Here is a 14,860-nt window from a genome sequence, read left to right on the forward strand (position 1 = left end):
CTGTGCTGGGAGGGGAAGGGATGCTCACCATGGGCCACAGGACTTGGAGATGAGGAGGACATTGTGGTGTGGTCCTTACCTTATGTGCCATATCTGTGGTGAGGGGAGATCTGTGTCTGTGGTGAGGGAAGGTGAGGGGAGATCTGTGTCTGTGGGAAGGGCAGAAGGCAGTGGAGTGTCTCCTGGTGTGGCTGGGCTAGCATGCTCAGGTATCCTTGCACAGTCCTGACACCAGAAACCTGGCAGGGTTGGGTTTGCACAGTTTTTTTTTCCATGTTCCAGAAGATAAATGTGTGGATGTATGGTAAGAGCATGCAGGTTCATTTCAGGGTATGGGGCAGCTTCCCTATGCTTCACCTGCAAGGTGCTGAGGGGAAAAGTCCTGCCCGGCTGAGTCTGAGTTGGGCTCCTTCTCTGATGTGTTTGGGAAACAGCTTTTCTTTCTCAGTTTGCCATGGTAGAAGCTGGTGGGTGACCAGGGTTCTGCACCACAGGTTGCCTCCATGACTGCTCCACTGCCTCTCATCACTTATCTCCCTTGAGTTTCCCTGAAACTGTTTGATTCCCTTAGTGGCTGATGTGAAACTGCATGTGAACCATGTCACCAGCTCTTTTAGCAGACCAGAACACATTGGTTAATAAAGACCCCGTGCTAGCTTTGGAGAGCTCATGGGCCTGAACAGGAGCTGTTCCTCTCACAGCCCGTGTGCTGCTGTACACAGAGCAGAACAAAAGCGCTTGTTCTTACACCATCACCTCACCTCTACCCATAGCAGCACAGTACTGCTCTGACAACACAGTGCTCTGCCTTTGCCTGGGCTCAGCGTACAAGCGCAAGGACAGAAACCTCCCAAGAGGCCAGCAATCCCAGGAGAGATCCCTCCAGGGTCGACTCAAGTCCCCCTTCAACACCATCAGAAACATGCAGCTCTGCAGCACAGGTGTGCACTGATCCTGTGGATTGCCCTGTGCTCATTCAGGTGTTCATGGCTAATAGAACTCCAGACTGAGGGGTCTCACGGGTCTGCTCCCGGCCTTGGAGCCCATTTGCAGCCTAAGCATCTCCTCACCCTTTGAGTAACGAACGGAACGGAGAAGGAATCTGTTCCTGTTTGTCTGCCCTAGGAATATTGAGTGAGTTTGTTCTGAAAATCTAAAATGAAATATGGGCTACTTCTAACATTAGACCTCACAAGCTTTATTTTCTGAAGGAAATTAAAGCATGGTATCTGTGTAGAAGCTTTGTGAATGCTATCTACTTGCTGTTTCAAAGCGTTAAACACACTTTGTAACTATCTCTGTAATATTAGTTAGTAGTGACTTTGATAATTGAACAAATTAATTGGTTTTTTCCATGGATTGGAATTGTTAGTGTGCTGCCTCTGCAATAACACATCTTGGGATTATTGGACACTAATCCTGTCCTTCCCACACTATCCATAGCCGAGGGCAATTGCTTTAGCATTTTAATTTCCTCTTTTGCAAAAAGAGCATTAGAAGCATTGCTCCCATTAAGCTTTTATTACCATAATTAGTCTCTTCCATAGTTTGTTCTTGACAGCAGAGCATTCTGCTGTTATGTGTCATTCTTCTGTGCTGAAGACTGTGTGTGGTAAACTTGTACTGATCCTGGGTGTTCTTAATAGTTAACACTAGTATTTTTCATGCATCTTGAAATTTGCTGGTTTTATTAACCAGCACAAAATAGTGTTTTTAAAAATAATCTTGAACCATCATGCTGCCTTCTTGCTCCTGCCTAACCCTCGAGTTGTGTAGGTGATTCTGTCTCCATTTGCAAAGGTGAAACACATGCACACAACGTAGATTGAGATGAGTGATGCAAAGTTCTCTGCTAATTTAGTTAAGTTTGGAAAACTTATAGAAAAAAATAAATATAAGTTATAATCCTGAAAACTTGGATTTTAAACATCACTGGCTGAAAATGTAAACTGTCTTAAAATCTTGTTATTGCAGGCAAAATGCCAGCCCCTGAGCAGACCTCAATGGTGGAGGAGGGGCTGCCACAGACAGCGCAGGAGACTTCCACGGGCCCAGGCATGGAACCAGAGACTACTGCCACAACCATTTTAGCTTCTGTAAAGGAACAGGTATCTGCCTCGTTTTCAGCAATTCATCAGTTCAGAGTGTGTGTGGAGTTAACTGCTGTCTCTTACATTGCTGGAGCAACCCTTATTGCTTGTTTCTGTAGCATGTGACCCAGTGTCGCTATAGTATATTTCATGTATCAGTTTAAGAACCTAAGTATAAGGGGTTCAGTTACCTGCATTAAACAGAAGCATCATTCTGGTATTCTGTATCCCTTGGAATGTCTGCACTGCTGTTGTAAATTAGACTGGAAATGCAGGTTTAGTGTTAAGAAAGAAGAAAAGCTAGTGTAGAATTGATGCAACATTGGAATCAGTCCTTGTAAGTCCTGCAGAGCAAAGTGTTCAGTACACTGAAGTCCTGCACGGACAGATTGGCTATGATTAATTGTACTTTATTAAAAAATGGTCTTTAAACTCTGAGTTTGGTTTCAGTTATCAATACCAAGGTACTAATACATTTCAAATCTGCAGCACATTTATGGGTGTATATCTAAAGTGATAATTTCTATAGGAAAAATAAAATTGTTTGCAATCAAATTCAGCCTTAATTTGTAAAGATCACTGAAGTGGGAAAAATTGCAGTTCTACAAGGAAACACTCTAGTTAAAGTTTTTGTTCTTTTTTCTTTTTAAATTTAAAGAACACAAAGGGAGAAGGGATACTTTGGCTTTCATTGTATCATGAAATAATGATCATCTTTATTGACTTAATACACAAACTGTAACATCTGAACTTCAGAATAAATCTGCTTTGCTGTCTCTGTTTTGGAACTTCCTTTAAGATGAATCAGGACTAAATTCAAGATGGTAGCCCTGAATGCAAACACTTGATATATTAGTTCTTATGTTGTCCCATATTAGTATTTTTTAAAAAGGTGAGAATTAGGTTATATCTTCTTGAGATCAACAGTTTTCATACCCATAATACCTTTTGTTAAACAAAAATTTTATGCAGGTTGATGAAATTTGAATCTTAATTTTCATGCCTAAATTAATAGTTTCAAAAGTAATTTAAGGTGACAATAGCAACCCTAAAAATTTCTTAGTGGTGTTAAAATTAATATTCACATTTGCAGTGTGCAGGGTATCAATGCCAGAGGCTGTTGCAGTGTGAGAAGTCAGCCAGGAGTTACAGGTACCTCCAGTCCCTTCTCACCAAAGAGCAGTTTGTCTTGTGCCATCTTAGCCTGTCACAAATGGCCATTAGGACTCATTTGCTTAAAGTACGTTTGTGGTGGCTTTTAGTTGGTCCATCTTATGTTGCCGTGCATAGAGAGTGTGCTCATGGTAGTGGCTGGTGAGCTGGTGAGCAGTGGTAGTGTCAGAGCTGGGATCTCTAGGCAGGGATCCCACTGCCCAGGAAGCCGTGGTGGATCACACTGAGCGAGTGGTTGGGGCAGCGCTCTCTGAAACGGCTTCATACACTAGTGTGCAGTACTGGCATTTGTTAGTGTTCCTTTGCTTGCCCAAGCAATGGTTTTATCTTTTTATTAGTCCTAGGGAAAAAATGATAATGGAATATTTCTTTCTTTGGAAAAGGAGGTTAAAACCTCTTTTGCTTTCCATTTATAAAAAGACTATTAAATATGTGGGCTATTGCATAACTAAATTCTGATGAAAGCTAAAAAAATTTTATTTGTCATTAATTGTTAGAGTTACACAAACTTCAGAACTGGAGCCTTACTGTGAAATGTACAGACACATAAAATGAGTGTGAGGGGAAGAAGATGTAAATTGTCCTTCACTCTTGGAAGTGATAATTTGAAAGAATTAAGAGCTGAACTGTTGCTTTCTGGTATTTTTTCTGTTGATAATAATTATGGACACTGACATGTTCAACACCCTTCCTGTGTGGCAGAAAGCCCAGAACAGAATATTTTCCAGTGAAGTTCTTTACTTTATTAAGATTGAACAGAAACTGCTACACTGTTTTCTGTTTCCTTTGCTGCAGGAATTGCTGAGAGGTGCAGCAGGTCAGTGTTAGTAAAATAGAACTGCCACACCCTGGCCCAAGTACTTCAGAAACACTGCAGTGGAAACACAATCAAGAAAAGCCTTTATTATTACTTGTCAAATTGGGCAAGATTTTAGCTTAATAAAAACTTCAAAAAATACTACAGTAGTTCTAAGATAGATAAATGCATTGAATTACTTTAAGGTTTCTGCCACGGCTGTGAGATGATAGCTACAATTATATAAAAAGTTGCACTAATTAGCCTATGAACCCTACAAGCTGCTTCTGAATAAACTTTCCATTTGTTTCCACTTGTTTCCTTTTCCTAGGACAGCAAACCAGTTTAAAGCAACTATTTTACCAAACTGGAGTGTGTCCTCTAAAGTCTGATCAGTCTCTCATTGAGGCAGGTGTCAGTCAGCTGGGTCAATCTAACTTGGTCATATTTTAGGAAACGAGCACTTCGATTCACTCATAGTGTTATAAAATAACACAAGCAGAACAGGTGTAACCTGTGAAGAAATTTAGATCACTATAGCTTTGTGCTTTTGTGACAAAGCTCAAGGTCTGTTCTAAAGTGAAAATATTTTTTGTTAGTGTAAATCCCAACAGTGCCACCACAATTGGTTTTGGCTGGGCAGGGGGACAGTTCTGTCATGGTTTACTTTGAGTACTCTGTTTGTGGGAGCACAGGTGGGTGTGTTTTTGAATCATAATCAGGGAGGGACTGACTCATACTGGTATATCTCTAGTTGGTGGCCTGCTGAGCCACTGAGACATTCTCAAGTCCATGAGGCCAGATGGGATTCCCTGAGGGCCCTGAGGGAGCTACGGAATAGCTCACCCAACCACTCCCCGTTATTTGTCATCAGTCCTGGCTCACTGGGAGGTTCCAGATGACTGAAGGTGCCAGTGTGATGCCCATCCATGCTCTTCCAAGAAGAGTTAGAAGGAGGATTTGGGGAATTACAGGCCTGTCAGCCTGACCTCAGTGCCCAGGAAGGTTATGGAACAGATCATCTTGAGTGCGGTCACCCGGCACATACAGGACAGGCAGGGGATGGGGCATAGCCAGAATGGGTTTAGGAAGAGCAGATCCTGCTTGAGCAACCTGATCTCCTGCTATGGCAAGGTGAACCCACTCAGCAGATGAGGGCAAGGCTGTGGATGTGTCTGCCTGGATTTCAGCAGAGCCTTTGATACTGTCTCCCACAACATTCTCCCGGAGAAAAAGGCAGCCCATGGCTTGGACAGGTGCACTCTTTGCTGGGTTCAGAGCTGGCTGCGTGGCCAGGCCCAGAGGGTGTGATGGTGAATGGAATTACTTCCAGCTGGGGTAGGCCACCAGTGGTGTCCCCAGGGCTCAGTATTGGGGCCAGTCCTGTTCAATATCTTTATCAGTGATTGGGATGAGGGGATTGAGTGCACCCTCAGTAAATTTGCGGATGACGCCAAGTTGGGCGGGATTGTTGATCTGCTTGCAGGTAGGAAGGTTAGGAAGGCTGTGCAGAGGGATCTGGAGAGGCTGGATTGATGGGCCAAGGACAACTAAATGAGGTTCAGTAATGTGAAGTGCTGGGTCCTGTGTTTGGATCACAACAACCCCCTGCAGTGCTCCAGGCTGGGGACAGAGTGGCGGGAGAGCTGCCTGGGAAAGTACCTGGGGTGACAGTGGCTGAACGTGAGCCCAAGGGGGCAAGAAGGCTGAGGGCACCCGGCCCATATCTAAACTTTGTGTGGCCATCAGGACTAGGGCAGTGCCCATCCCCTGTGCTGGCACTGCTGAGGCATCTCCATTTCTGAGGTCAGTTTTGGGTGCCTCAACATAAGAAAGACATTGAGGGCCTGGAGCGTGTCCAGGGAAGGGAACGGAGCTGGGGAAGGGACTGGAGCACCAGGAGCAGCTGAGGGAACTGGGGGAGGCTCAGCCTGGAGCAAAGGAGGCTCAGGGGGGACCTTGTGGCTCTGCACAAGTCCCTGACAGGAGGGGGCAGCCAGAGGGGATCAGGCTCATTCCCAGGGAACAGGGACAGGAGGAGAGGGAACGGCCTCAGGCTGGGCCAGGGGAAGGTCCTGTTGGACATCAGGAGGAATATCCTCATTGAAAGGGTGGTCAGGCACTGGAAGGGGCTGCCAAGGGAGGTGATGGAGTCCCATCCCTGGAGGTGTCTGAGGAATTTCTGGACGTGGCACTCAGTGCTCTGGGCTGGTGACAAGATGGGGATTGGAACAGGCTGAACTCAATGGTCTGGGAGGTCTTTTCCAAGATCAGTGATTCTAATAGAGAAATTCCTTTTTGAATGCAGGAAAATCCCAGGCCAAAACATTTTCACATTTTTTGTCTTTTGGTGGATTTGATGAGGGATTGTGAGAATTTTGGGTTTGTTGCGGTTCTTTTTTTTATTTTTTGTTTGGGGAGGGGATTGTTTTCTATGAGTTTAGAGGTGGGCTGGGATTTTTTTTCTCTCAAAACATGTATTTCACTTCTAAAATGTTACAAGGCTTCCACACTATCATGGATTAAGTATCTTAGGAATTGCTGAAACAAGTTTTAAATAAATGTAAAGCATTAAAATGTGTCTATACTTCTGAATCCTGGGGAGTTTTGAATCCTGCATAGAAGTTTAGTTGAGTTCTGTAGGGAGTCTCTTATCCACGTTGAAAGTAAATTGAGTATTTTCATACTAAAATAACAACTTGTTAAAAATTGTAGGGCCAGCATGGTAGCAGTAACTTTTGGTGGGGGTTGGAATGTAGGGCAGCTAATTGCCAACTGCTCCTTGTAGGTTTATGGAATCACTGCTATTTTCTGTGTGCAAGCCGTATACTGCTGGATTTTGAATGAACTGCTGCTGAATTGACAAGATTAAATGGGATCATTTGGAATTGTGAATTTCATGCTTAGCACATTAGTTTTCAGTGGTTGGGCTGAGAAGAGGTCTTGCAGGAAAAGCCACTCATCAATGCAGTTTTCAATAGTAACTGGAATATGCTGATTTTAATGTGTTTGCTAAGACAGAAGTATTTGCAGCAGTGGCTATTTTTTTAGTTTGTTCTTTGGTCTAGCTGTTTGTGACACTTAGAGATGGGCAACTTTTCACCTTTCCGTTAGTAAATAGGTGACAGAATAAGAATGATTGAATATGCTTTCAGACGGATAATAATACACCTCTTGGGTTTCCCTATGTGTTTTTCTAGAAGTGTTGTTTGTTCAAGACTTCAGCAAAATCTTTTCCTTTTGGATAAGTGTATTGAACTATATCATAGAAATAGAGAATGCGCACTTTGCTTTTTTCCTTCATTATTAAGTACAAATTTTTTACATCATTTTGGAGATGTTTTTAATAGAGTTTTGGAGCAGGGAGCAAACCTCTATGTTTTTCAGATGGAAATAGAAGGAAGAATGCATTCTGCCTGTTTTTTTTATTGCATGTTAAAATATCTTTAGTAGAATGAGAACTATTGATATTAAGTCTTGGAGATTTCCTTACAGTTCAGATATGTAGTGCTGTACATTCAGTACTGTGTAGACCTGTCACTTCATGGAGATACCTGAAAAGAGATTTATTAAATGCTCTTCCAGTAATTGGGCACAAACTTATCACAGTCTCACTTTGAAATTCTGATTTGCATGCATCTAGTGATCAGTTAGGTGATAAATGTGTGGCAGTTCTGAATTGAAGGCAGTACTTTTTGTTAAATGGACTCCCAAGTTTGGCATGAATGAAACAAAAATCTTGGTCAACATTTTGTGAATGGCTGGAAGAACTGGGGGTTTTTTCCAACTCTCTTAATATTGTGTTCAATTGCATAGGTCACTCTTGTCCATTTAATCCTAGAACTTTGAGGTTTAGAGTTTCTGCTGTTAGCAGCATTTTTAGTTTTAGTGAGTCAAGTCTGAGATGTCAACTTCCTAAACGTCTTATTCTAGGACAAAATAAATGCCACTCCTGTCTCAGGTGAAATAGCTAGCTCATTTCCTTAATCCAAATTCTCTGTACTCCTTTATCCATATGGTGGCCTAGAAGTTAATTTTCCTTTGTCCTGTGTACTGTTAGGCTTCAGAGGAGAAACTCCCCTTGAAAAAGAGCCAATCTGAAACTGTGGGTGCCTCTGAAATGTACTGGAGTATTGACACCTTTTGTAGCACACATAGTTTAGATTATCAGCTTGTCTGCTCAGCAGCGGCTGAGCCCTGGTCCCCAGCTGGCAGAGCAGGAGCCTCAGCTCCAGTGCTGACTTAAGCTGCCCGAGCATTGTCACAAAGCTTCCAGAGAGGATGTGTCAGAGGCAGTCTGGGAATGCCTCCAGTGCCATTCTTCCCTCCTGCCACTGGCAACAGTAAGCTTTCTATGAAATGCTGAAATTTTGATCCCTCATCAGCTAGAGCAGCACTAAACTGTTGTACCAGACTAGTGAACAATGCACACATAAAAGTATTAAGGGCTTTAATGGTCTGCTGCTGTTGAATACAGAATAAGTGTGATCAGCCAGTAATTGTAGCTGTGTCATCTCACATCCTGTAATCTGTGATTCTCTCTACACTGTCCAATTTTTTATCTTTTGTCTTCTATTTTGGAAGATACTGAGATACTGAAAGCATGCAAATGCAGTTGTGTGTGTGAGTAAACTTAATTTTTACAGAAAATATTAAAGTTAACTCTGATGTTAGATAGAAGTACAGGCTTTTTCTGCAATAGATTCAGGTAGATAATTTAAATGCTGGGTCACTACAGTATGACATCCATTTTGGAAAATACAGTATTCAGTGTGGGTTTAAGTAGTCAGTTGCTTGATCTAGCTCTGAATTATAGCAGTTGGAAACAGAGGTCTCTGCATAGAACAGTGCAAGAGGCTTATATGAAGGAAGGTGTAAATCAACTTCTGTTTTGTTTGTCCTCTTCTTTGTTGCACATTTTTATAATGAAAATATCAAAAATATAATAGCCTTTTCTGTAGCACTGTGTGAACTTTCACAGGTAATGGAAGTTGTGTGGCTCTGCACTGTGGTTGCAGTTGAATAAGAAATAGTAAATGCAAGGTAAAAATAGTCCTCTCAAATGTAGGCTACACTTTCTTAGATGAGCAACTTGAGCTGTTGAAAGAGGCTCAGCTCAATTGTTCAACAGACAACACTTTTGTGATTAGAACACATTTCATAGTTCAGCTTACAATTACCTTCATAATATTTCATAGACAGTGACATTTGGCATTTGAAGCAACTTAGCATATCCCAGTGTTACTGCAGCTAGGAGTACCAGCCCATCCTAGCCCAGTCTTCTGCCACAGCAGCCACTGAGTACTGGTGAAGTCAAGAAGCTGCAAGAGATGCCTTTGTTTATTAGAGGCATTGTCTCCCTCTGATGTCCAGCTGCCCAATCTTGGTCTGGCTAGCCAGGCATAAACCATTCAAAAGGAATCTGTGACTTCTCTTCGCTGCTTGTGCAATTGCTGCTGATTCTTCCAGAGCTGTCACTAGAAAACCTTTTGCTAGCCACCTGGGCCACTGTTTGTTTAAAGTTGTCTGTGTTTTTCCAGAGGTGTTCAAATCGCAACAGGGCAGGAAGAAAGTAATTTTTATTTGTTGATATGGTGAATGTAGATTCCTCATTCACTTCCATGTTACTGAGGGATAAAAGTTCCTCATTAAATGAAATGCAGTTGAATCTGCAACATGGTATCATGATAGGATACAGATAGAAGGCACAGAATTGCCCTTAGACCTTCTTTTATTATCCAAAGCCCGCAACAGGAGAATGGCAGTCTTCATGGTCAGTTGTGCAAACAGCATTCCCATTACTTACTTGTTTTCAAATATTTGCTGACAAGAGCCCAGCACAGTGTGTTGGTGGTTGTTGTCTCTTGCCCCAGAGCCACCAATCTCTCAGAGATACTCAACTTTCACAGGGAGAGTATTCAGCTGTTGAGATTGGTATGACTGGCCTTGTCTGTACCTTGGTGCAGTGAAGTGTCATCTCGAGTGAGATTTCTGCTTGGCGTGTGGAGCTCACCCAGGAAGAGCGGTTGGTCACCTGGTGTGAGCACTACAACATCAACAGAGGGTTTGGCCCTCCTCCAAAAACTTCAGCTTTCAAAAGGAAATTACACAGCACTAAAATGTTCTGGGCTCTGGTTTTCACTCGTGGCAGCCTGTCTGCCTGCAGTCAGTACAACTGCTTTCCAAAGTGAGCTGCTTTCTTGCCCTGTGTGTGTGCTTCCTGATCCAGAGCTGGAATTGTGGTTAAAGCTGTCTTTTATTGTAGTTTCATAATAAGAATTATGGTCTGTGGCTTTGCAGTGGAATTTTAGGTTATGAGCATAAAACCTGCCGTTTGATAAGGTGATTAAATAGTTGATGCTAAAGAGGTTTATAGAATTACCGGTTGCTTTTTTCCCCTCAATTTGTGTTAAATAATTTTGAATAAAAGTAGTTCTGGCCAAGCCAGTGTAGTGTATCTGTCTGAGAAGGTTTGTTTGGTCCTTGGGATGCAGTATGGCAGCGTGTTCTGTAATTTTGTCTGTGATTTTACTACATGCTTGCCGCATAGATGTTCTGCTGTTAATGCTAATAAGCTTATGAAGAGTTGTGTTTGAGTTCTGCAATGCCATTTTGTCAGTAGTCAGTGCCGTAGGATTCAGTGAGTTGTGATTTGTGCCCAGGGCAGCAACTCCTCTGTGTTGGGAGCATCCTGTTTGAGGAGTGAGCTCTCCCACTGCTTCCAGAGAAGCTGGATAGGGAAGCAAATTCCAATAGAGTCCTGCCAAAACTAGTGTGCTGTCTGATAGATACACACTATGGGGGTATGTCCATTCAGAGTGGTATAAAATTTCACTATAAGGAAGCATAAACTAGAAAGGTGATCAATTTAGGGTTGGTTAGGACTTAGTTTTCTATAATAATAATAATACAATTTAAGCTAAAAGAAAAAAGTTTTAAAGCATGAGATATTCTAGCTGTAAAAAAGATAGTAGCTCTGAAACTATCCATCTTGTGTATTTAGGCAGGTATTTAAGACATATCACCTGCTGCAGATATCAAATTTAAGAAGGCATATACAAAAGTCAGCACTCATTGTTTTGAAGTTTGTAAACTGCTGTTTCATTGGGCTCCCAGGCTGCACACTCCAGAATGTACTCCAACTAGAAAATAGAGCTGGATTTTTTTTTCTTACTGTGTTTGCACTTGCAAAAGCACATTAGATCCTTCCTAAGCATCAGAGTGATTTAAAACTGGCAGATGAGTTGCAGGCCTCTTCCCCCTCTGCTTTTCAGTGCGCTGTGCAGTTTGTGGCTTTCTGGTCAACACCAAAATAAAGTGAGGAACAATGTAAACAGACAGATGATGGTGTTCCCAACTCAGCAGTGTAGGTGCCTCTGAAGTGGCCAAATGAGGCTTAGTGGCTTTTCCTTTTATTTCTCCTTATTTGAGTTTTTCTGATAGAATATGAGTGAGTTTTGCTTTTAAATGTAGTTTAACTAAATGAAGTAAAATTTATTGCTCTGTTGTCCATTTATTTCATTCACCTCTTCTACTCTCAAGAAAAATAGAAGTATAGTTCTTCTGTTTTAACTGCCTTTGAATTTCTGTAGTGTGGGGCAAAAAATTTTATTTAAATGGGCAATTTATTACTTGAGATGTTATGCAGCAAGACGTTTTCTAGAATAATGTGTTCATTTATGTCTCTATCTGTAATGAAAAGGGAAATTAATAGAGATTGGTTGAATGGAAGCAATTAATGACTAGCATGTTTTATTTTATTCATCTAATTAAAAGATCAGTAAATAACAATAGATTCAGATTTGCAGTTTGCATCCATGACATTGCTCTTTAAATATTGGTTTAATAGTAAGGAACACAAAACAGCTTTAAATATATGCTAAATGTTTTATATTATTTCTGCATACAAGGAGCACAGTATTGTTTATTTTGCGGGTTTGTATTTGTTACATGCTATATAATACAACATCATTTACTTGTGAAGAAGCTTGTCTGGCTGACATTTGCTCTAAAACTTGCAGAACTTCAGCATCTGAAGGGAATTTTTTTTTTTTTTTTTTTTTTAAAAATCACAGCATTCCCCACTAACATATGAATGACCATCTGGAGAATCAGCTTTTAGATGGACGTATTATCTATATTTTGACTTAGAACTGGAAAATAAGCTATCATTTATAAACTTCTTTGACTTTCTTTACTTTATAAATTTCTTCGACTTTGTTCACTTAATAGACATTTTAGTATTTTCTCTCCAAAAGACAGACTGTCCTAATGAGCTGACTGGGTGCATGTGTACTGTTGTGGTATAACATGGAGCTGAATCGAGCCAAGCCTTGATGTCATACTGTGACCACTGGGTCTCTGTGTCGTACAAACCTTCGGGTGTTATCCGGGCTTTCTAGTCCAGACACAGGCCTATGAGGTTCGTGATGGTCCGTGGGTTATCATGTTCATGAGACTCTTCGTTTCAGGTCTTGGGATTAAAACAATTTAGCTGTGGAATTTGATCTAAAAGCAGATTGTAATTAAATCCAAGTTTAAAACATGTCCAAAATGCTTTTTCATACCTGAGCATCCACTGTGTCAAGTTTTTCTAATACTGAGGCTTGACAGCAATGCCAGCCGGTGTGGAAGGAGTGTCCCAGAGGAGGCTGAGGGCCACAGCTCCTTCCCATAACTTCAGCATATTCTGCTCTGTTCTCTGAGTAGAGCAATAGTAGAAAAGCTCTGTGGATGCTCGTGTCCTGAGGCAGTGCTGGGAGAGCTCCATGTCCTGGATGCAAACCCACTTTTGCTGGCCAAAATTTGGGATGTTAGGGTGTTTATTCAGTTTGGTTAGTGAGTTCTCAGAAATGTTTGGAAGTGTCCGCAGTCCCTTGTATCCTCTGGGAAGGGCAGTCAGCTGTGTGTGTAACAGCCAGTTCAGTGTAGTGGGCTCAGATCAGACCTTCAGAAGTAGCTTTTTCAGTTTTGTCATCTAATCTAGTCATTTTGGCAGTAGGGCAGCTGCTGTTTGCCCTGGGCCTCAGCTGCCTGCCTGATGGCATAGGTACTAACTAGCCTTCTTTTGGGGAGTTCTTGGAGGGGATCTCATTGTGTTGTTGGTAGAAAAATCTTTATCTCAACTTCTTAGAATAGCTTTTCCCTACACTTACTCTAAGCCCCTATTGTTAGTCCAAGTCTCCTGTGCACTGTGGAAGCTCCTGGGGTTGGAGCAGGGAGCAGAGGCCCCTGCGGTGTGCTGGGAGCTGTGGGACACTGCTGAAGCACCCTTCATCTTACTGAAAAGGGGCGCAAGCTGCAGGGAGTGGAGAGTGGTTCATGAAAGAGAAGTGGTTCAGCCCCATTCCATGTGATGCAGGGTGTGAAGGAGCAGTTTGCAGGAGCTGTTATGCCTGGCTCACATGCAGCTGCTGGGCAATACCATTACATGAGTCACACACGGGAGAAACCTCACTCACACGGGAGAAACCTCATCAGTAATTTGAGCTTTCAAGTCAAAGGAGTGTGCAGTGTTACATTTGACTTGTATATAAGACTTGCTTTGTGCTTCATCCGATTGCTAAATATTGGTGGCCATCTATTTTTGTATGGTTTACCTAAGCTTCTGAGGGTTTACAGTATCAGTTTGAAAAATAATGCAATTGCACAATAGAACCCTTTTCTCTGGTCAATAAACTGAGGAGAAAAACACCCTCAATATCCTTTGATGTGACATAGTCTGGATTTCAGAGTGCTATAGAAAATGGTCCAGATTTCAGTAACACCCATCCTGTGCAGCACTGGTATTTCCCACATCTTCCTTGCAGCATTACGTTCCAAAAGCCTGTTAAAAAGGCTGAAGAAGTTTGGTACCCTTGACCAAGAAATATAAAAAAAGCTGAACTCAGAAAAGGTGAAATAGTACATCTCTACACTCAGCCAGTTTGAAGTTATAAATCTTAAGGTTTCCAGCTACAGTCAGAATGTAGAATACCTTAGGATTTGAAGGTTTGAGGTTGGAAAGGTTAAGATACGATATTTTCTGGTTTCCTTGTTTATAGATGAAATTGAAGACTGACTTTATAGGCACTGATTTTGTTGGACTGTGGTAACATAAGAAGACACAAAAATTTTAATTGCAGGAGGAATAAAACCCAAGAGTGCTTAAACATGTTTTCTTTCTGTAACAGGTGATAAATCAATATTTGCGTGAATCACTGATTTAAAGAACCATTAAATTTCCACTTTTCTAGTTTATTCCCCTAAGGAAGAGTCAAAACACAACTGTGATGAATCAGTGATTGTTTCAGAGTTAATCCACACCCATTTTTTAACATCAAGAATGCTTTTCTTTTTATTTTGGAATTTCAGGAGCTTCAATTTCAAAGACTTACCAGAGAACTGGAAGTGGAAAGGCAAATTGTGGCTAATCAGCTAGAGAGATGTAGGCTTGGAGCAGAGTCACCAAGTATCGCCAGCACAAGGTACAGGTCCTGATGACTTTACTTTCATTTGTCCCATAAATTAAAGGCTTTTTAGTGGTGCTTATGTCCTCTATACATACACATTTTCACTGATAGCTGCTCACCTCTATTAGTATCTGACGGATTAAAAAAATGCAGATTTGCTGGAAAGAGTTATGGGACAGTTTCAAGAGGCTTCTCTAATGATTACATTTTCAATGGAGTGTATGTAAAGTTTTAATTTCTCTTTAAACATGTTGAATTTTACCTTTTAGATTCATCCCAGGAGACATACAGTAGACTTACACGTATTTGAATCAAAGTAACAGTGCTAGTTAAATGCAGTAATCCAGATT

At 41.6% G+C, this 14,860-nt stretch overlaps 1 protein-coding gene across 1 annotated transcript in view; it reads left to right on the forward strand.

Moving 5' to 3' along the window:
* Positions 1–751: 751 nt before the first annotated feature.
* PKP4 (plakophilin 4) overlaps positions 752–14,860 on the forward strand; it is a 49,108-nt gene continuing 34,999 nt past the window's right edge. Inside the window, exons 1-3 of the mRNA XM_069021381.1 lie at positions 752–941; positions 1,975–2,108; positions 14,413–14,525. Of these exons, the coding sequence (XP_068877482.1) occupies positions 923–941; positions 1,975–2,108; positions 14,413–14,525 (266 nt within the window). The 5' untranslated portion in view covers positions 752–922. The remainder of the gene's footprint in view (positions 942–1,974; positions 2,109–14,412; positions 14,526–14,860) is intronic.

The sequence above is a fragment of the Aphelocoma coerulescens genome, chromosome 7 (genome assembly GCF_041296385.1).
Source record: "Aphelocoma coerulescens isolate FSJ_1873_10779 chromosome 7, UR_Acoe_1.0, whole genome shotgun sequence".
NCBI classification, from domain to species: Eukaryota; Metazoa; Chordata; class Aves; order Passeriformes; family Corvidae; genus Aphelocoma; species Aphelocoma coerulescens.